Source organism: Lynx rufus, unplaced genomic scaffold, assembly GCF_022079265.1.
Source record: "Lynx rufus isolate CCGP_SWC_20201006 ecotype Redwood Valley unplaced genomic scaffold, mLynRuf1.p SCAF_6, whole genome shotgun sequence".
NCBI classification, from domain to species: Eukaryota; Metazoa; Chordata; class Mammalia; order Carnivora; family Felidae; genus Lynx; species Lynx rufus.
Window position 1 is genome coordinate 105,030,045 of NW_025814878.1, and position 22,635 is coordinate 105,052,679.

A 22,635-nucleotide genomic window follows, 5' to 3' on the forward strand; every position below is an offset into this window, starting at 1 on the left:
GTTCTCAAACCTGGCTGAACACTGGAGTCACCTGAGGAATTTTTAAAACTCCAGATGCCTGGGTTTCACCTCCAGAGATTCCAATTTAACAGTTTGAGCATGAGGACTTTTTAAAAGCTCCCAGTGATTACAATATGCCACCGGCATATTTTAGCATATTATTAGCATATTCACCTATTAAAACTTTGCCACTGGCAAAGTTTTAGAGCCACTTATACATTTCACTGGATCCTAACAACAACCACTCTTCAGAGTGTTGAGGCTAGGGGCGCCACTTTTAGATGACAAAACCAGCTTCAGAGGGACGAAGAGCCTTGTCCGACACTGCCCAGGTTGGGAAATGGCAATGCTGGGCTAGAAGCCCAGAGTTCACGAGGAATTGTGTGGGGCAGGAGAGGGGCAGAAGAGGGGCAGGAGAGGGGCAGGCGGGGCCTCACCTTGCAGCAGTAGTGCATGCAGCACAGAGAGGGCAAGTCGTCGTCAGGCTCCAGGGGGCTGACACAGACAGGGCAGTGGTCAGGGCGTGCGGGGGCCTCCTGGGCCTGGGGTACACACAGCCCAGCTGCCAGCAGCAGTGGCTCAGGGTTATCACTGTAGCTCTGCAGCAGCTGTTCAGCACCCCAGTGGGAATGAGCCAAAAGGTGCTGAGCCACATCTGCCTCTAGGTTCAGCGTCTCTTGCACCTGCCGCACCGTCTGCTCCATCAACCCTTCTACCTCCTGGGGGCTCATGGTGCGGCCTGCAGGCAGCTGGAGAGACGCCAGGGCAGCCACAGCTTCTGGGCTTGAGGGAAGAGGAGATTCAGCAATCAATATCCCTGCTCTGCTTATCTACTAAATGAACCCCACCATGGCCCTCAGCTCCCCACTTGCGCACGCCTGCTTGCGCCTGCCTAACCAACCTAAGGGTAGCCACCCAAACCAACTGTCAGAGCTGCTTTCCACAGAAGCGTTTGTAAGTGCCGAGTGGGGCTGGTTGTCACAATGATCTCTAACACCCCAGGAATCTGGTAGGCAGGCATCGGGAAGCAAACTGACCCACAGTGGATGGGATAATCCCACCGTAAGCCCCACCTAAAACAGCAGCAACACATCTGGGGAGAAACTGGAGTCTGCGGCCTTACCACTCCAAGTATGGTCAGTGGGTATCCCCATTAGTATCACAGGGAGCTCTACTGAATCAGGACCTGCATTTTAATAAGATCCCCAGGTGACATGTGTGCAAGTGAAAATTTGAGAAAGATTTCTCTAGAGAACTCACTTTATACACAGTGCAGGCAGCAGGCATAAAAGTTGTGCCATAACAACTTCTAGTGAGCTGAATGTGATATAACAAGCTTTAGGGGTGCCAGCTAATTAGGGGGATCCTATGACAAATTCCTCTGTAGAACAGGCTTCTTAAAGACTAGAGTTTGTACATTTCATTGAGCAGAGAGCATAATCAGCACTCAATACACAGTTGTACGATACTGCATTTTTGCTTAGAATGAGAGTTATCTATACAGAAGCTTATGTGTCTGGGCCCCTTGCCTATGGGCTGACTCTAGGAGAATGGGGACAGCAGGGACCCTGATTAGGAAGGCAAAGAAGGGGTGACAGTGCTGGCAGGGGGAATGAGGACTAGCAAAGTGGGAGAAATGACAGAGGCAGGGAAAATGGGGTACACAAAGACAGAAATGAAGTGCTTTTCCACAAAAGAGCCTGGCCTTGGCACTAAAACTCCCGTGTCACTGCAGTGCCGTCTGTCCCTGGGAGCCCAGCCCTCCCTGCTGGCTTGGAGCCCTAGCAGCAAGGAACGGGGCTGGGGACAGCTACCTAGGCTTGGAGGTCTTGGCGGTCTGGTTGCCGCAGAAGGGGACCTCTGCCTGACCCCGGCAAGGCCCCATAGGCTCTGGGGTGGCATACATCAGGATCTGGGGCCGGTCGTCACGCCGTTCCACATAGCCCTGGCCCAGGAGGTGCAGGATGCAAGAAAGGACGTCTGTACTGGTACAGGCCACGCCTCCTGCAACAGCATGGCCCAGGCTCCCCGGGGGGTTTGGACCCTTCTGCCAGGCCTCCAGCACCTAGATGGGTGGAGAGGAAACAGGCAGGCCACATTTACCCAGAGAGGCCGGCATGCCTGGGTTCAATGCTCTGCTCTTTCACTTACTAGCTATGTGACTATGGATAAGTTACTAACTCTCATGCCCCACTCTTTTTACCTGTCAAATGAGAATAAGAGTAAATAATAATAATAATAATAATAATAATAATAATACCACCACCACCATCACCACCCCCGTTAGACTGTTGTGCAGATTAAATGACCTAATCATGCAAACTCTTGGAAAAAGGCCTAGTATACAGTAGACACTCATGTCTTGCCTCTGCCTGCTGTCTAACAAACTGCCCTGTCAGGAATAGAAAACTCCGACAAAAATGTCACTCTACAAGGTCTCATACTGACAGAGTTTACCTTCCCTTGTGATGATCCCTGGCTCCAAGCCCCGACCCTGAGCATGACTCCCTCCCTCCCCTAACTTCACGGTCCCCTGGGCCTACCAGACAAACCAGCTGATCAATGTGGAGGCCCTTTTCCCCGTGGACTTTGAGAATACGGACAATAAGACAGCTCAAGAGGTTCCTCTTCTGTTCCAGAGTTCGGCCCTCATCCTTCTCTACATTCAGGTATGTCTGGGGAGGTATCAGCCACAGGGCCTCCCCACAGTGCTGGGGCTCAGGTGCCCGAAGCCGCAGCACACCTGGAACTCATTCCGTCAGCACCCGAGGAGGGGAAGTGGGAGGTGAGTGGGGGCAACCCCATTCTCATTCCCTACCCCACGCCCACCATGAGAGACCCACCCTCCAGGAGCAGAGGCACAGGCCAGCCCCCAGTGACCTACCCCTGTGTGGAAAGTCCTGACCCTCATGCAGGGTCAAAGGGCCATTCTCAGAGGTGAGGGGCAGAAGTGCCTGGAGCAGTAGCTCTGGGGTGAGGTCAGAATTCTTCAGCAAGGTCTCTACAGACACCTCCTGGTGAGGAGAAACAGAGTCAGTCAGGAGCAGAGAATCGGCGGGGGAAGGATGGAAAGAAGGAACAGAGTTTAGGAGAACAGGAGGGACAGACAGGAAAAGAGAAGATAGAGAGAGCCTAAGGAGCCGAGGCACCTCTGTCTGATTGAAATGCAACAGCAGCCACATCTGCATGGTGGACACGTGCAGGGTCTGGTCCCCAAACTTCAGCTCAGCCCGGCCCAGCCATGTCCACTGCAGTCGCCGATGTGGTCCCATGTCCAGGACTGGGTGATTCTGACCTGGGAAAGTGCCAAGGAGAAGAGTAGAGATAAAGAGCAGGGGAAATGAGGGGGTTAGAGGCTGAGGCAAGGGTGTACCATTAGTCAAGCTTTGTTCCTGCTAATCTCTGTGGGGAGGAGGGCCCCACAGAAGTGACTTGTCAAGCTTCCAGAGCTCAGCCTCCTCCATGTCTGCCCCCCCTGGCAAGCTACACATATCTGGGAGCCCACCCTGTGTCTTGCCCTATGCCAGGCTGGCTCCATGGAAGAAACACTGGAGAGAAGAGACCTGAGTTTTGCCCTCAAGGAGCTGACAGTTTCAAAGATCCACTAGGCTGTATCTCTTCCTCCTTCTGTGTCACAGCTCAGGCACGACGAGCCTGGATATTCGCTCATACTAGAAAGCAAGAATGCCATCAAAGGAAGAGAATATCGAAAGGAGCCAATCTGAGAGATACTCTCTGGCCAAAGATGGGACAATTGGAACATCAAAAAAATAACACCTGTGCTGGACTGAGACATGTGTGAAATAGCTTAAAATCCATGAGTTCATAATGACATTTAAAAAAAAAAAAAAGATTTCACCGTTTATCTTTGGAGGATGCTAGAGAACAGTATTTTGAAAACTGGTTAAAAATAAGGGGGGAGGAAGAGAGAGTCAAGCCTTTCCTGTATAAACGGTACTTCAGAATAACCAAAAAGTCACTGAGAGGAAGTTTCTCTTTATAGAGAAAACATTCCAGCTCAGATATGAAGGAATGGTGAGACTAGAATGGTGCTAGTTTGTAACCTTTAGTGAAATGATAGAGCTAGGCAATGATAACGAATGACTGCCTAGTGGAAAGCTGACAGGAAACCATATAAAGCACAGATCACACTTGCAATGCTAAAATTCACTGCTCCATTTTCACATCACAGAGACAGGTAGATGTCACACGCCTCCTGGTGGGAGAACACAATACCACCTACAAAGAGTTCTTGCCCAAGAAATCAGACCCACATCGGAATAAACTTCTACATCTAAGTAACTGTTTTTAGGAAATGAAAGAAACAGAGGAACATGCTAGAGGACACCACGTGGATATGGTCAGCAGAAATCTGGCCTGTAGACAACTCTTTGTGGCAAATAATCCAGTTCCCTGCACAATTATAAGGGAGCAAAAAAGGAAAAGCAGGACCTATACATTAATGGAGACGGAAAACAGAATTCAATCAAATTAAGGTGTGGGCTTTCTTTGGATCCTCCATAAAGAAAAAACTAATTTTGAAAACTTGAGAAAACGGGAGGAATATGAACACTTCACCATTTGATATTAAGAATTGTTATTAATTTCACAAAGTTTGATCACTGTAGTGCCTTTGCTTTTAAAAAGACAATCCTTGGGGTGCCTGGGTGGCTCAGTAGGTTGGGCATCCGACTTCGGCTCAGGTCATGATCTTGCAGTTTGTGGGTTCGAGCCCTGCATTGGGCTCTATGCTGACAGCTCGGAGCCTGGAGCCTGCTTCGGATTCTATGTCTCCCTCTCTCTCTGCTCCTCCCCCACTCATGCTGTCTCTCTCTGTCCCTCAAAAATAAAATAAAACATTAAAAAACTTTTTTTAAATAAATAAATAAAAAGAGAATCCCTGCGGTGCCTGGGTGGCTCAGTTGATTGAGCATCTGATTCTTAATTTCAGCTCAGGTCATGATCTCACGGCTCGTAGGTTTGAGCCCTGTGTTGGGCCCTGTTGAGCCCTGGGCAGAGCCTGCTTGGGATCTTCTCTCTCCCTCTCTCTCTGCCCCTCTCCCACTTGTTCTCTCTCTCTCTCTCTCTCTCTCTCTCTCTCTGCCTCCCTCCCTCAAAATAAATGAATAAACTTGAAAAAAAATTTAATGGTAACTTTAAAAAAAAAAGAGAGAGTGAATCCTTATCTTTTAAATTTGAGAGCTGGGGAAAGTGGATGGGAGTACAGAAGAAATGAGATTGGCCATGTACTGACCCATGTTGGTACACTGGAGTCTATCCTGCCTACTTTTGTGTATGTCTGAAATTTATAATAATAAATTTTTTTTTAATTAGGGTGAAGGTAAACTGATAGAGTTGTCCATCAATACTCCCCCAATGAAGAGACTTCTAAAGGATGTACTTTAGGAAGGAGATTGAACTCAGAAGGATCAAGATGCAAAAGGATTAGTGACAGAAACAACTAGTATGATAACAAATCTACACACCAACTGAATAAAACAATAATAATAATAATAAATTTTGGAAAGTAAAAAAAAGATAATCCTAAAATATCAAACAATAGTAATGAGTAAGATGGGAGTGAGAGCTGGAGTTAAGATTTTCTCTTGGTCCTCTTATTGTTCAGGTACAAGTCAAACATACAGGTTAAAAACATAAGGGTAATCAACTACAGAAATAGAATGTCCAAAATATGTAGACACAAAAAAGGAATTAAGTAAAATACAAAAGGAGAGGGGAAAAAATGCACAAAAACCCAGGGTGGAAACATATCTGTAAAGGTGTTCAATTTACTATTCTCCTTTCAACTGTACCTATGTTTTATATATTCTTTTTTATATATTAAATAACTAAAATTTCAAATTATAAGAAGAGTAAACTAAAATGTAAGAGGTTAGCAATAAAAGCCAAATATATCATTACTCATAATCATTATGAAGAGGCTAATAAAATTGACAACCCAAAAGGAGAGATTGTTAGGTTGAATACAAAACAAATTCTAGGTATTTGTAAGATACATGCCTAAAATAAGAGTATGGCAAAGTTAAAAGTAAATGATACTGGGGGAAATTCTGATGAGAGCAGAATATAGGCATGGTTTGTATCTCCCCAATAGACTGCTTATCAATAGTCACAAAGGAAAAATATTAACTATACAGTGGGAAATCAAACAACCTCTTGACCAGGTTGTCAAAATTCACATCAAAAAAGAGAAACAAACGGAAACTATATGCTTCCAAATGAAATGTGGAGAAGAACTTAATATCATTTACTTAGGATTCTGGCTGGGAATGCATAACCTGAATCTAATTATGAGGAAATATACAAACTTAAAATGAAGAAAGTTTAGAAAAAAAACTTTACTTTTATTTTTTAAAAATGTATTTATTTATTGTGAGAGAGAGTGTGTGTGAGCAGGGGAGGGGCAGAGAGAAAGGGAGAGAGAGAATGATTTCATATGGGGCTCAATCTCACATACCATGAGATCATGACCTGGGCCAAAATCAAGAGATGGACACTTGAACGACTGAGCTACCCAGATGTCCCTAGAAAATTTTAAATGACTATATTCTCCAAAGGCGTCAATGTCATAAAAGACAAAAAAAGGCTGAGGAACTGTTCCAAATTAAGGAGACTAGAGACATGACAACTGAACATAATAGATGATCCTAAATTGAATGTTGTCTTCAACTAAAAAAAGACATTATAGAGTCGATTGACAAAATTGGAATGTGGAAGGTAAAGTATTACAGCAATGTTAAATTTTTGAAACTGATAAATGAATGATTATTATACAAGAGAACACCATGATTCTTAGGAAATATATATTAAAGTACTTAGAGGCAAAAGGCCAGCATATATGCAATTTACTCACAGTGGTCTGGGGGAAAAAAGGATGTGTGTGTGTGTGTGTGTGTGCGCGCGCGCACACACACATAAATACACATTTTATAAATGTATATATACACAAAGAGCAAATGATAAAAGCAAATAGGGCAAAATGTTAACAAAAGGTGAACATGGATAAAGAGTATATGCGTGTTCTTTGTATTATTTTCTGTAAATTTGAAGTTATTTCCAAGTAAAAAATTTTAAGTAAAAGGATAACTGAATTGTCCACCTAAAATGGTTAAAAATGGAGGGGGTGCCTGGCTGGCTTAGTCAGTGGAGCATATGACTCTTGATCTTGGGGTTGTGAGTTTGAGCCCCAAGTTGGGTGTAGGGATTACTTAAAATAAAATCTCAGGGTGCCTGGGTGGCTCAGTCAGTTAAGCATCTGACTTCAGCTCAGGTCATGATCTCACGGTTCGTGGGTTCAGGCCCCATGTCAGGATCTGTGCTGACAGCTCAGAGCCTGCAGCCTGCTTCTGATTCTGTGTCTCCCTTTCTCTCTGTCCCTCTCCTGCTAGCACTCTGTCTCTCTCTCTCAAAAATAAATAAAAAACATTAAAAAGTTAAAAAAAAATCAGATCTTAAAAAATTAAAATGGCAATTTTATGTTATTCATATTTCACCACAGTAAAAGAAATCTAAAAAATTATCAATCCCTCTTTAAAAAGCAAAAGGATAGAAAGAGATATTCTGGAAAATCACTAACCAAAGAAAGCTGGTATTTAATAATACCAGATAAAAATAGACTTTGAGAGAAAAAGCTTTACTAGAAAGAAAGGAGATGATTTCATAATAATAAAGTTGAGGGGCACCTGGGTGGCTCAGTTAGTTAAGCATCCAACTCCTGATTTTGGCTCAGGTCATGATCTCATGGTTCATGGGATTGAGCCCCACATCGGGCTCCCTGACAGCAAGGAGCCTGCTAGGGATTCTCTCTCCCTCTATCTCTGCCCCTCCCCTGCTCTCTCTCTCTCTCAAAATTAACAAGTAAACTTTTAAAAAAGTTTAATTAACTATGAAGATTCTAAACCTGCATAGTCCATTATGGTAGCCACATGTGGCTAAACTGGCTAACTAAACAAAGTTAAACATTCAATTCCTCAGTTGCACTAGTCACACTTCAATAGCCACAAATGGCCACCATACCAAACAGTGCAGAAAAGAACTTTTCCATCACTGCAGAAAGTTCTGGACAGTACTGTTGAATGATTTAAAACTTTTATCTAATAACATAGTCAAAAAATATATAAAGTGGGGTGTCTGGGTGTCTCAGTTGGTTAAGCATCTAATGCCTGACCTCAGTTCAGGCCTCAATCTCAGGGTCATTATTCATACCCTGTGTGGGGCTCCATGCTGAACATGAAGCCTACTTAAAAATATAGTTAGTTAGTTAGTTAGTTAGTTAGTTAGTTAGATAGATAAATAGCAAAACTGACATGATGAGAAGTTTAAAAATTCACTATCATAATAGATCTTAATACACCTCTCTCAGTAATAGAACAGGCAGACAAAAATGAGTAAGGTTTGTAAGATTTGAACAGTGTAATTAAGTCAATTTAATGGAATATGAATAAGCCTATAGCCAGCAGCTGAAGAATACATATTCTTCTTAATCACACGTGGAACATTTACAAAATGTGACTATCTACTAGGCCGTAAAGGAAGTCTCAACATATTGCAAAGATTCAGAATCACAGAAACCAGGTTCTTTAGCTACAATGGAATGAGGGTCAAAATCTAAAATAAAAAGACAACTAAGCAAAGAAAAACTGGTTTGGGAATTTTTAAATATGCTTTTAAAAAATGAATAGACCAAAGTAGAAATAACAATGGAAATTAGAAAATTCTTAGAACTTAAAAATACCAAATACTAACATACTACATAATTAAAACTTAGGCAACATCCCAAATGTCCATCAACAGCAGAAAGGGCAAATATATTCATACAATGGAAATGAATCAGTAACTCAAAGAAAAAAGTAGTGATCACTGACAACCTGAATAGCTCTCACAGATACTAAGCTGAAAGAAACTGTACACAGCAGAATACATACCCTATTATTCCATTTATATGATGTTCACATACAGGCAAAAATCTATGGTACTAGGAGGCAGAAGGTTTCTCTTGGAAGAAGATACTAACTAGAAAGGGACATACGTGAAGAAGTATTCTGGGGTGCAGGAAATGCTCTGGGGGTGGTTATGGGAGTGTATAAGTATATACAATTCATTAAGTCACAGCTAAGATTTCTATACTGTACTGAAAACTAAGTATACCACAATAAAAACAAATCTAAAAAAAATCCAAAAACCAAAAAAACTTACAGAATGCAGCTAAAGCAATATTGAGAGGGAAATGAATACCCTTAAATGTTTTTACTTGGAAAGAAGCCTGAAAAGACTAAAAGTTAAGTAGGCATGCAACTTGAAGTTAGAAAAACAGAACAAATTCATACAAAAGTGAGAGCAATATGAGAGATACTAACAAAGATCTAACCCACCTTTTCACCCTTCCCTAGGAGACTGCTCTGCCTAGAGACCATTTTTGTTCATATCTACACATTTCTGTCCACAGGTCCTCTCCACTTCCTCTCCTGCCACCCCAAATCTCACCCCAATCTCCAATTGCCTGTCCCTATCTCCTCACTCTGGCTGTAGAAATTGGAGAAGCGGTCAAGGGCATCACAGAATTCAGTGGGAAGGCACTTTCTGGGATGGTACAGGTAGCAGAGTGGGGAGACCGGCCAGCAGCGTGGTGACAGGACCAGTATGGAAACTGTTGGACTTGAATCTTCGATAAATAGTTCTTTCTCAGCCTCCTCTTCCTCTGCTTCCTCCTGAGAGATAGAAGGATTTCAAGGGCTCTTGGGCTCCCTTCTTTGGTCTAGTCTTTTGCTCTCCTATTCTCCCTCTCATTTCCCTTGTTCTTACCTCTTCTTCGTCCAGGCCCTGTTCTTCCTCATTCTCCTGCTCCAAGAGCAGCTTGTCAAGCTGCTGGAGCTGGAAGAGGTGGAACTGGTGCTGCAGCTCCTCGGACATGTTCAGGCTCCGCAGCATCTGCTGGGGGAGGCGGTTGGGGAAGCAGAGGCCGATCTGCTCCAGCACGGCCCCCTCCAGCCAGCTCGAGCCCAAGCTCAGGAGACGGTCTGCCATGTAGTGCCTGCGGTGTCACACACAGGCCGGGCTGAGCCTCAGTGTGGGCATCCACCCTGCTTCCCCTCTTCCTCCCTGCTCCCTTTCCACCAGTGCCATGGCCATCTCTGTATCTTAGTCCCTCCTCCTCCATCTTCTCTCCAAGACTCAAATCTTCACCCTTTCTAGACTCTAGGTCTCCCCTCCCCTACCTCTCAGACCTGCACTCACTGGTAGAAGTGCTCAAAAGTAGTAGCCAGCTCCAGGCCAGAAAGGACCATGATGGGCTCCAGGTGCCGCTGAAGCCTCCCCAGCATTTCCACTCCAGGGGCTCCACCAACCAGGCCGCCCTGGATCTGCTGGTCGATGTGCCTGGCAAACTGCTCACTTATCTGGGGGCAATGGAAAGGGCACGGGCCAACCATGAAGAGGGAGTGGAGCAGGAGAGTGGGCAGTGAGAGGAGGCGAAAGGCAGAGAAAGAAGCCAGCTCTCAGTGGTGACCAGGAGGCTGGTAGTACTCACGTGAGCAGCGGTGAGGAAGGACTGCTGTAGCAACGCGCCGGAGAAGCCACTGCGCAAAGCCAGCGTGAAGGCTGCCCGAGGCCCAAAGAGCTCCGAACCTGCTCTCTGCAAGTGCTCGTAGAGTTTGCAGTACCGAGGCACGAAGTCGGGGGCCCTCCAGGCTGCAGCCAGGAACCTGCTGACCTGAGAAGAGAGGAGAAATAGCATAAAAGGTGTGGTCCCACATGCAATAGCCTAGCAGCCCTGCCCCACCTCCCACTGCACTTCCTTCCACTCACCTGCTCTTGCACCACGCTCAGCCAGCACTGGGTTATGTTCCTCAGGCTGCTGCTTGGAAGAACGGGTGAAGGCCCGGGGCTCCGATCCCGGCCCTTACTGTTCTTGCTGACTGTGGAGACAGAGGGCAAAGGAAGGGGTTTCATCTCAGCCCCTGAGTGAATCTAGGGGATCTTGGGTACTGACCCCTGGAAAGATGCGCACAGAGCAGTCAGGAAAAGTAAGATCCAAGAGGGGAAGGAGCCAGGTATCACCACTGGCCAGATTCTCAGCTCAACAGGCCATGGCTGGGACTTACTAGGCCGAGTGGATGGTTCAGGAGAAGGCCCAGGCGGAGGCTCTACATGCACCAGTAAGTGACAAAGGCGACGAACTCGAGAGGCAAAGGATGCTGCTCGACTCAGGGGGTTCTGAGAGCTCTCCCTTTGCTCTAAGTACTGATCCAGCAGCCATCCCAGGGAACTCACACCTTCCGCATCTAAAAGAAGACAGACCAGAAACAGCTGATGGGAAATAGGGGAACAGATAGTCCAGGAAGAGGAGAGAAAAGGCCCAATTATACAAAAAGCCTTGGTTGGGGCGGGCAGCCAGGTCAAGCCCTCCCATCACCAAGGCTTACTTCATTGGGAGTCTAGGGGTATGCTAACAGGTTGGGGGTGGGGTAGAGAAGATTCAAATACCCAGTAGTCCCTGGGGCAGGGAGGAGAGGAGCACTGAGGTGACAGGCCTTCGGGGATAAAGACAGGGACCAAGATAACCAAGAGCATTAACTCAGGTCATCCCTGGGAACAATTATGAGGAACTGGTTAGTGGGGCCAGGGGTCGCGATGGTTACCGGGGGAGGTGATGTTCTGCACCAGGGGGCTGACCAGGGCCTCCCAGCAGGTCTTGCCCAGCGCTTGGGCAGCCTCATCGTCAGGGAGGAAGCGATCAGCAAAATTCTGCTCGTGGCGCAAAACCCTGTTCAGTCTGGGAATAAGAGGTGTGTGGTCAAGGATTTAAGGCACAGGTTTTTGTGAGGCCTCCACTCAAGCACAGTCAGCTCCCAATCCCACCATGCTCAGTCCCCTAACCAGCTCGCAGCCATCAGCACGCACTTCTCACCTGTGTTCACCCTCCCCTCTTGTCCCGGCCACTGCTTTACCTTTCAGACTTCTGCAGAAGTCTCCCACCACCTACTTCTTAGCAGTGTCCTCCTGATCCATTAACCTCTCCCCACTCCCTTCAACCCCAGCCACTGTCTGCCCCACCCACCTGGGACAGAGCTGGAGGAGGCGCCTGCGGTCCTCTGCTATGTCCCGGCTCCAGGCTTGCGCCCGAATGGTGTAGAAGAGACAGGTACGGCGACACAGCTGCTCCCGGAACAGTGGCCAGAAAGTGGGCTTCGGGCCCAGGACCTCCACGCCTCGAACCCGGGTGTCGATGCCACCCTGTAACATGCACACACTTGTCTGTCACCTAAGCCACCCAGCCACCAAGCACTACCAAGAAAAAGCCAGGCCTCACACCCTGAATTCCCTTGGAGGCACTTGAGATATTCTCACATCTCTGGAACTCAACAGACTTCTGGGCCATCCCGGAGCAGGTATGTGGCCTGAGCCTGGCCCCCCAAGTGCTGGGGAATACAGTCACTATGGAGACCCTGTACTACCCCGTGATTCCCAGCCCAGCCTCTTCCCTCACTCTACCTGCTGGCAGCGCTTTATGCGGATCTGGATGATGGGCCAGAAGCGGTTCAGGTTCTCCAGGAGGATCACCCGGCTGGCCGAGGGCATCACGTTCACCTGATGGGGCAGGGGAGGAGAGAGAACTGTCACCTCTGGAAGTGGGGTTGGACGGACTATTGATAGCAGCCACAAGTCTTGTGATGGTGTGTGCCCTTTACTTCTGCACCGAGCCCACAAACCCGCACGAATCTGCTTCCCGAACTCTGCTCTCACTGCTTATGATTGCAGGCAATGCCTGCCTGGGGGAAGGAATATGGAGTAAGGTCAAGGTGGGGGAAGGCACCAGGGTCCTCACCGTGTTGAGCTCAGTGCTGATGCAGCTGGCACTGTCACCCCCAAACACAACCACTCTGGCTGGCATGTAACTTGAGTCCTCACTGGCCACGAGCAAAGTCAGCTGCCTGAGACAAGAGAAAACAATCAGTTAGAACAGGGACCCTGGTCTTTGTTCAAAGTGACTTCAACCTACCACTTCTTCCTCAGACTCCTGTCTCTCTGCTGCCTCCTTAAGTGTCAGTGTTCCCAGATCCCCTGCTCTCCTATCTTTCCCCAAAAGGAATTTTTTCTTCAAAATGACTTTATTTAAAAACCATAGTTTCAAGCAAAAAACGAATACTCTACTCCAAATCCACATGTCTACACTAGATGGCTCCTCTTAGCTTTCATACTATGTACCCAACAGACATTTCCATGTCACAACGCATAGGTACCTCTAAGTCAACATGCCTAAATGGAACCATGATCCATCCACAGAAGCCTGCTCCTCTTCCATCATCCTTCTTGGGAAAGAAAACTGCCATCTACCAGAGCACTCTGTCACTATGACTTCTCCCACTCATGGCTTCCCTCATGTCAATGGCATGTCCTATAGACTCTGCCCCTTGAGATCTCCCAGTCTGCCACCCCTCACTATTCCCACTCCCTGTGCCTAACTGAAGACATTCATTTCTCAACTAGATCACTGCATAAACATTCCAAATCTTTCTCGGGCCTCCAACCCAAACTGCCATGATTGCCAGAGTGACTTTTCTAAATTAAAAAAAAAAATCTTGTTTTGTCTCTTCTCTCCTTAAAATCCTTCAATGGCTCCCCAAGTTCCAGAATAAAGCTCAAACTTCTTAGCTCACAAAACTCTCTGTGGTCTGGCTCTGCCTAGTTTTATGGCGGTCTCCTGCCATTTCACGACAAACACCCTTCATTCCAGACAAACACAGTTACTTAAGTTTCCCCCAAATACATCATTACATTTCTTACTAACATTTTGCACATATGCTGTCCCTCTGCCTGGACTTCCCGCTTCCTTCTATTTACACAGCTAATTTCTACTTTGGAGCTCTGCTCACTTAGCCCCACCTTCTAGAAGGCTTCTCCCACCTCTTACTTGGCCTCAAGGTCCAGGGCACATGGTGGTTTTTCTTACTCTTACTGATTCTCCAGCCTAGTTCCCCAAGAAGACTGCAAGTTCCCTGAAGACGGGTACCATATCTTATTGTCCTTATAGCCCCAGACCCTGGTCCAGTGCCTGGCACAGAGTATACATTAAACAAGCACCCATGGGAAGAGTGAATAAGGCAGTTGTCAATCTCCCTCAACACCATGCACAGGATAGTGACATCTATACCTGTGGGCGGAGCACCTCACCAGGCTCAGGGAGTGAGGATGTCTATACTGCACAAGGAATGCAGATCAATGTGTCTATCTGTTTACTGCACAAAATGGGTTTGAGTGTGTCTCACACATAGGGGTTACAGACAGGGTTGCGTGTATGTGGGTGCTTTGGAGAATATATGCTGGGGTGTATCAGAATATTCCCACACACGTGTGTGTGCACCTATGGTGCACATGGGCATGTTCACACCTAATAAGAACACCACGGTGCATGTGCAAGGTGATGTAGTGGGAGCCGGTGCTGCCATTGGACTCCCAGTAGGTCTTGGGGTTTCGATCCGTCAGCTTGCTGGCCCGGTGAGGGTTGGAAGACACCTCCACCTTCTCCCAGCACTTGTCCTCCTTCACTTCCACACTGGAGCCTGGGGGCAAGTGGGAAGTTAGTTGAGAGAGAAAAAAGTAAAAAGACAGAGAGAAGAAATACTGGGGTGGGAGCCAGGAGAAAGCAGATTGGGACACAGACCCTGGCAGAGATGCCTGAGGAACACGTCAAAGAAGGGGATGTTGATGGGTCGGTGGGTTCGTCTGTGGTCTTCGATCTGGCCCAGCACCATCTACAGCCAGAACATCAGAGAGAAGGGGCGCGGCGAGGAAGGAAGAACATGAAGAACACACAGAAACAGGTATGGAGAACAAGTCAAGGAGCAACAAAACACTCAACCTCTCCCTTCACAAATTTTGGCAGAACGGGACCATGTGGGGTAAAGAAAGGCTGGGAAACAAGTGCCCCAGATTTGCTACCACTTGTGCCAAGTAGGGCTACCAAACAGGGACACACACCGAATCCCCTTCCCCTGCTTCTCACTTATGTTCTCCCTAAGCTCTGGACCCACAAGCCTCCTCACCTGAATGCAGCCAGCCAGGATGCTGGAGGTGAGGTTACTATAGAGCTGGGCGTGTTTTTCACACTCAGTCACCAGGTCCCGAAGCTCACAGGCCAGCAGCAGCTGAGCCGAGTGCTTGTCCAGGACTTTGGAGAGGGCCTCTTTGGCTCCCAGGCAGCAGAGAACCACTGCATAGTCCTTGTGCATTGAGGCCAGGCGATGCAGAAAGCAGAGCAGCTCCTGAACAATCTGAGCCCGGAGCCACAAGATTAATGTATGGGACGCAAAGGGCAGGCCACATAAAGGATGAGGGGTGGGTTCGAAAAGGGAATGTGGTGGCTGAGACTTTGGAGAAGTTTGAAAGTCCAGGGAAAGGAGAGTACCAAAGAAGGTTGGGACAGAACAGTGGGGGTGCTGGGACTCCAGAGGTGCCAGAAGCAGGGTCTGGGCACAGCTTCCAATGCTTCTTGCTGCCAGGGCGAAGCTCTCTCAAGAGCCCACCTTGGTGCCTGAGCCTTGGTCCACAATCCACAAACCGGGGAGGGTGGAGAGCGAGGAATGTTTGGATTGGTGAATGTGGGCTTCTCCTAAACCCAGAATCTAAAATCCAGCTGCAGGCAAAAGATTATTCTTCAAAGGCCCCAGTTCTGAGCATTCTTAGAGGAAATTCCTTCCTCTCCACCCCTCTCAGTGTTCAGACTCATCCAGAAAGGCTGTGCTTTGCCTTCCATTGCCTCACAAAGGTAGCCAGCGCCCCAGAGGCTGCCTCTCCCTCCCCTGCCTTTATCGGGGCCCTGGTACCTCAGAGTCACTGCTAGGGCCATTCAGACAGTTGAGGCAGGGCTCCAAGACCTCATGCCAGGGGAGGACCATTGCCTCAGGGTGATCCAGTAGCCGAGTCATGACCCTAGTGACGGGATGAAACAAGCAAAGTCCCTGCAGTCCGCAGCTCCCCTTACCTCCGATGCACGGGTGCCCCAACAGGGCCCTCACCTCAATGCAGTCAGCAGCAGAGTTTTGTTGGGTCCCGGGGCATCCAGAGTCCGCAGCAACAGGAGGAAGGGCTGAGTCTCCTGCTGGAGGCGCTTTAGGAGGGGTCTCACAGCGCCCCCTGGGCCGCCCTCCCGGCACAGCACCCGCTCTAAGCCCAGTAGGAGTTCCGCAGATGGGCCCCCTGCTAGGGACCGGATCAGATGCTCAGGGGACCCATCCTGGCCCTGAGTGCCAGGGGTTTCCAGTGCTGCTGCCAGACACATGGGAGGAAAAACATGAGTATGAAGAGGAGTTATGCAAGTTGGTCAAACCACGAACTGGACAAGTCCAGAAAACCACCCCCAAATTTTCCTCCTATTTGGAGGATTGTCTGTAGTTTGTACCAAACTGTGGGGATTTTCTTCTCTGGCCCCAGTATATAGCTAGCTGCATCTGGAAAAAAGTTTAGTTCGGCAAACACTGTCATGTTAAACGCATAAATTTTTAATCTCATATAGTCATACGATTATGTTTCATCATTAAATGGGAGCTTTGTGGTTACATAAGCCAATAAATATTAGCTATTATAATTACATCCCTCTACTACCTAGCATGGTGGCTTTAAAGATTTTTTTAAAAATTTTTTGAAGTTTTTATTTATTTATTTTAAAAGAAAGAGAGAGAGAGAGAGAGAGAGCATGCACACGTGCACAACAGGGGAGGGGCAGAGAGAAAAGGAGAGAATCCCAAGCAGGCTCTGCACTGTCAGGACAGAGCCCCATATGGGGCTTGAACTCACAAACCATGAGATAATGACCTGAGCCGAAATCAAGAGTCGGACACTTAACCGACTGAGCCACCCAGGTGCCCCTAAAGATTTTATTTTTTATTTTTTTACCGTTTATTCTTTTTTGGGAGACAGAGAGGGACAGAGCGAAAGTGGGGGAGGAGCAAAGAGAGAGGGAGACACAGAATCTGAAGCAGGCTCCAGGCTCTGAGCTGTCAGCACAGAGCCCGATGTGGAGCTCGAACCCGCAAACCGCGACATCATGACCCGAGCCAAAGTTGGACATCTAATCGACTCAGCCACCCAGGTGCCCCAAGATTTTATTTTTAAGTAATCTCTACACCCAACATGGAGCTGGAACTTACAACCCAGAGATCAAGAGTCACATGCTCTACCGGCTGAGCCGGTCAGGCACCCTGCATGGTGGCTTTACTCTAGGTAATGCTAGTCTAGAGTACCCTTCTCCTCTTGGTCAGGAAGTTTTACTTAAGATCTAACTTGAGTGCCAAAACCCTTACTCTTTCCTGAAGGTTTATCATGTCTTTCCAGTAAGGTACTAGTACATAAGCCTTAGCCCTTCTGGCCACAGGCCAGCACTGTCCGATTCCTCGGCAGAACCACCCCCTCCACAATGGTACCTGTGTGCTCAGGACAGCCTGGCGGCTCTGAGTAGCGATTGAGAAGCATCATGAGGATGGTACGTGTGGTGGGCATGGGTTCTGTCCCCGGTGCTATCCCAGAGTGCCTGAACAAGGTGTCTCTCAGCTCCCGGGTTATAATCTGGTCCCCCAGAGTGTGGTGGTTGCACAGAAGCAGGTTGAGCAGGAGCAGACCGTTTCTCACTGCGGAGGAACACCTGGGAGGAGGGAGGTAATCCCGGGAAGAAATTGAAACAGAGTGAATGCAACGGAAGCAGGAAGCAAGCACAGAGGGGAAGAGGCCTGCAGCTGGGGGAAGAGAGGGCTCCAGGACTCCTGTGAGGCCAGGACATCTGGCTCCCTGATCTCAAGCCACTCCTCCCAACCCCAGGAAGGAAGGCCAGGGTGCCCTTGCTCTCTCTGGGGATCTCCCTACTCCCAACCACTTGGCCTCTCTACCAGTAACAGTCAGAGAGGGCCACCAATGTTTCATCCAGAGGTAACAACATGAACGGAATTTCTGTGAAGCACATGAGATACAGACAGAGCAGCAGCGGGGGTTGGGGCTTAGCGGGAATTTGGAGGGTGATGCCCTGACCCCTCTGTGTTCAGCATCAGGATCACGGCTGCGGGGACAGTAAGAAGCAGGCTCTCAGAGCCTGGGCGGGTGGCTGAGTCAATGCTGGCGAAGATCTCTCTGGTCATCTGGGCATCAAACAAAGGATGGATAGAATCTCGGCCAGTGATAAAAGTGGGGATCTCCGAGGAGCTGGCAATGGCCAGCATCTTCAGTGCCTGCAAGGGGGATGTGGAAGCAGAATTAGTTATGGGTAGAGCCGCCATGCAGAGAAAGGGGAGAGCCAGGCCCTCATTCTCTGACCCCAAACTTTGGGGCAGCTGAGCTGTTGGCAAATAGGTCGAGTAGGAGATGGAAATGGAAGAGGTGGTGATGGGATACCAATGATAAAAACAAAAAGAAAGACAAGAGAAGAAAGCAAAGAAAATACTGAGGCTCAGTGATAAAATCAGCCAGCAACTTCTCTCTGCCAGCGCCAAGGCAAACTGAGTGGGATGGCTGCCCCCTCCCGTAGCTACCTCTCAAGATGGGGCCCTTTCATAGCATCTAGTTGTATTCAAAGGCTTTACCTTGACATTGTCTTCCACGTCACTGGACCACCCCTCCCTTTGTAGAACCTCCCTTCTCTTGAGTGCCAGGATCTCATATACTCCTGGTTGTCCTGCCTCCCTGGAATTCCTCTGCCAAATCCTTGAATGTGGAAGTTCCTGCCCCCTTCTCACTCTGTACTCCCTCCCTAGACAACTTCATCTGCTCCCATCGCTTCAATCACCACCACTAGGCCAACACTCTCAAACCTATGTCCCTTGACCTCCAAAGCCAGTAGCCAGCCCTCCTCGACAAGACTACTTGGGTTGTCTCACAGGAAGAGCGGTTGGAATTCTAGGAAAAAATACTTGGAATGCATGAACGTGTCTGCTGGCACTACAAAGAAAATGAAATTAAGATGAAAGCTATACCTCTCTTCCCTGGTGAAAGGGAGGACACTTGAGAAGAAACCCTCTAGGGAGGGAGAAGATTAGAACTAATTCTCAGGACACTCTCCCTTATAAGGCCTGAATCCTCCACGCTACCGTTACGCTATGTCACAACGAGGCTTTCTCCCTTTGGTTACCCCAATCTCCCCAGTTAGCTGAATTCTATAAACCTGAAGTTATAAATAAGATGATGCCATTTTGCTACAGGGCAAGAGTTTGAATTTAGGGGCAAATGCTGTATTTTGGTCATGCAATCTGAAAGGGTTGGGGAATTCTCTGAGCAAACACGGCCTAGATGATGAATGCTTGGCTGCTCTTCAGAGCAGCACCTAGCTGGCCCCGCACAGGAAAAGAGCCTCCCAACCTCTCTCTGAGACAGCTTAACCTAAGGGGACCGGGGCTCCTGTCCGTGTTGTTGCCATTATACTGTCAGAATCCATTCTCAGAACTGATCTGGATGAGGCCTACCTGCCCCCCTCAGGGACTCCAAGCTATACAGAGCACACCCTGTCCACACCTCCTACCAGCCAGCACTTGTGTCTGGAGTAGTCAGGAAGCTAATTCTTCTATAAGCTCCCCTGGATGAGGGCCCCCCTTCCTCTGGGCCCAGGTGGCAAGGCACCCACATCTGGTGAGGGGGTATTTTCTGTGTAAGGGTACCACTCAGATCAAAGGGTAAAAAATCATTTTGTCACATGCAGAAAATTAGTCTCCAACCAGATATCTAACTGTAACTAAAAAGATGGGAAACTGAACAAACCTAAAAACTCAATTCCAGACCTTCTTTCCATACCTCTTCCTCCTTCCACATTCCCCCACTTAGTGAATGACCTCCTCATCCCCTGTGCTGCTCCATTTTAAACCTGGGAGTCATTCTTAAAAACATTCTCCCTTTCTTCCGACACACATTCAATCGCAAGGGCTGTTCCGCTAGAACCTTCAACCCACCTGCATCTTTCCATCCTAACGTCTCCTCCCTGGTCTAAATCACCACAGTACCTCCTCAAAATCAGCGGTCCCCCGGCCTGCCCCTCCTGCCCATCACTCTCTCCCACCAGGCCCAGTCCACTCACCGCCAGCCCTGCCTGCTGCACCAGGACGGAAGTCTTATATTCTTGCATGCAAACCAGCACAGCGTAGATGCCACCCTCCCTGGCAAAGAGTGGGCGCCACTCATGCTTGGTCATGAGCAGGTAGAGGAGGCGCAGGGCCAGCACCACCACCATCTTCTCTCCCACCTGGTTGGTCAGCAGCTCCACCAGCGTCTTCACTAGCTTCTCTCTTAGAGAGAAGAGACATTGGAGTTCCCCATCCCAAAAGTCACACCTGACTCCCTGTCCAACCCTCTCCACCAAGATCCATCACCCCCACCATTATCCAAGCTGCTCTTGCCTTAGTTCCACTCTTCCCTCCCTCTCCTCTGCAGGCTAACTGCCTCTGGCTCCTCACCTCATGAAGGAGGCAGTAGAGCAAAATGGTTACCAACTCTGGCTCACCTTTTCTTTTTTTGTTTGTTGGGAGAGAAAGAAAGAGAGAGAAAACGTCTGTGCATACATGCACGTGTCAAACACAAGTAGGAGAAGGACACAGGGAGAGGGAGGGAGAATTGTAAGCGGGCTCCATGCCCAGTATGGAGCCCAAAGTGGGGCTCAACCTCACAACCATGAGATCATGACTGGAATAAAAATCAAGAGTTAGACACTTAACAGACTAAGCCACCCAGCCAGCCCTGGTTTACCTTTTCAAATAAATCTATAAATTCAATGTAATTCTAATCACAATGTTTGAAAGGTTTTTTACAAAACATATGGCAGGTAGATTTGGGCACAAGATGAGAAAATATGTAAGAATAGTCAAGAAATGTTTAGAAAGAAATAATGGTAGACTTGTCTGCTAGTTAACAAAAGATAAATTTATAAAAATTAAAATTCTGGAAATGACGCAGGATAGATACAGATCGCTAGGTAAGGGTGGCATCCCAGCCAATGAGAAGAGCAAGGACCATGTGACACATGAGGTGGAGACACCTGAAACAATTACAGCTGGGGTTCTGCCTCACTCCATCAGCATAAATAAACTGCAAACAGATTTTAAAGTAAATGTAAAAAACAAAACCATAGCTATCCTTAGAAAATAAAGACAAATACTTTTTATAATCTTGAAATAGGACAGACTCACTCAAAACCTAGAAGCCATTAAAAAGTTTAAAAGTATTCTAGAGGCACCTGAGAGGCTCAGTCGGTTAAACATCCGACTTTAGCACAGGTCATGATCTCGCGGTTTGTGAGTTCAGGCCCTGCATTGGGCTCTGTGCTGACAGCTCGGAGCCTGGGGCCTGCTTTGGATTCTGTGTCTCCCTCTCTCTCTGCCCCTCCCCCCATTTGTGCTCTGTCTCTGTGTCTCAAAAAAATAAACATTTACAATATTAAAATATTCTAACGCAGGGGTGACTGACTGGCTTGGTCAGTAGAATAGGTGACTCTTGATCTCAGGGTCATGAGTTCGAGCCCCATGTTGGACGTAGACCCTACTTAAAGGTTAATTAATTAATTCTAACATAAAATTCTAAAACTTCAGCACAATGAAAGACACTGTCCACAAAGTTAAGAGATAAGCAATATGAGTTAGAGAGAGAGTCCTATGGAAATGCTAATTTGAAGGAAACGAAGAAGTGCTCCAGAGTTCCTAGATCACATTGAGTGTCACAAGAAAAAAAACTGGATTTATTTCTTCCCCACAGGGACAGAGATGTATGTTGAGGAGGTGGCCTGGGAAAGTTCTGCCTTTATTTGTCTTCTCTCATGAACTTTTTGATGACTACAACATGAATCAAATATGCTTTAAATATAAATCCCCTTGTGTAGCCAGGACTTATTATAAACAAGTTAATACAACATGGGCAATATATATGAATGGATACAGGAATATAAGTAAGGATGTTTACCAAAATGTTAACAGTGACTCTCTCTGCAAAAGGTCTTCAGATGATTTTTATCTTCATAATCGTCTAATTCTTTTTTTACAGTGGGCATATATTATTTTACACCCAGAAAATAGTTAACATGATTTTGAAAAATAACCAGCAAAATATGTGAAACATAAATAACCAATTCATATCCAGAGTGCCTACAAATCAGTAAGAAAAAAATGAAGACCCAATAAGAAAATGGGCCAAGGATAAGAACAAGTTTATAGAAGAAACACAATGAATGTGGGCAAATGTGCTTAACTTCACTAGAACTAAGAAATGAAAACAAAGACACCAATCGTTTAAAATTCTGCCAATCTGATAGATTTAAAAAATAATAGTATCCAGTGTTGGCGGCTGTGAGGAAAATGAACCCATCAGAACACTGTACTTGAACTTGGATATAATCACATGCAGAATCCTGTGTATCAGAGAAAATAATGAGGCAGCTCTATGTGGACTGGCATGTAGAGCTTTCTTAGACACACTGAGTGTGTAGGAGTGTGCAGGGAAAGCACAGAAACGTGTAGTACGATTACAATTATTTACACACAAACTCAGAAGATGTTCTATTTCGAAACACACTAACAAATGTAAATCTATGGAAGGTCTGAAGAATCCACAGCAGACTGGCAACAGTGGTGAAGAAGGACTTAGTCTTTTCCTTCTATGTTC

At 47.2% G+C, this 22,635-nt stretch overlaps 1 protein-coding gene across 5 annotated transcripts in view; it reads right to left on the bottom strand.

Moving 5' to 3' along the window:
- CUL9 (cullin 9) overlaps positions 1-22,635 on the bottom strand; it is a 36,709-nt gene that overhangs the window by 7,447 nt on the left and 6,627 nt on the right. For 4 of the 5 annotated variants that reach the window (XR_006966112.1, XM_047101671.1, XM_047101669.1 and 1 more), the window contains exons 9-31: positions 20,066-20,273; positions 18,037-18,233; positions 17,439-17,656; positions 16,035-16,284; positions 15,843-15,948; positions 15,063-15,290; positions 14,681-14,771; positions 14,408-14,579; positions 12,845-12,950; positions 12,511-12,606; positions 12,077-12,252; positions 11,658-11,791; positions 11,121-11,300; positions 10,825-10,934; positions 10,547-10,729; positions 10,255-10,415; positions 9,823-10,051; positions 9,539-9,728; positions 3,150-3,295; positions 2,885-3,014; positions 2,544-2,743; positions 1,815-2,065; positions 438-783 (exon numbers count right to left, since the gene is read on the bottom strand). Coding sequence is in view for 4 of the 5 variants with exons in the window: in XM_047101671.1 (XP_046957627.1) it covers positions 438-783; positions 1,815-2,065; positions 2,544-2,743; positions 2,885-3,014; positions 3,150-3,295; positions 9,539-9,728; positions 9,823-10,051; positions 10,255-10,415; positions 10,547-10,729; positions 10,825-10,934; positions 11,121-11,300; positions 11,658-11,791; positions 12,077-12,252; positions 12,511-12,606; positions 12,845-12,950; positions 14,408-14,579; positions 14,681-14,771; positions 15,063-15,290; positions 15,843-15,948; positions 16,035-16,284; positions 17,439-17,656; positions 18,037-18,233; positions 20,066-20,273 (4,108 nt within the window). In the remaining variant the exon portion in view is untranslated. The remainder of the gene's footprint in view (positions 1-437; positions 784-1,814; positions 2,066-2,543; positions 2,744-2,884; positions 3,015-3,149; positions 3,296-9,538; positions 9,729-9,822; positions 10,052-10,254; positions 10,416-10,546; positions 10,730-10,824; positions 10,935-11,120; positions 11,301-11,657; positions 11,792-12,076; positions 12,253-12,510; positions 12,607-12,844; positions 12,951-14,407; positions 14,580-14,680; positions 14,772-15,062; positions 15,291-15,842; positions 15,949-16,034; positions 16,285-17,438; positions 17,657-18,036; positions 18,234-20,065; positions 20,274-22,635) is intronic. The other variant, XM_047101670.1, reaches the window with a different exon arrangement.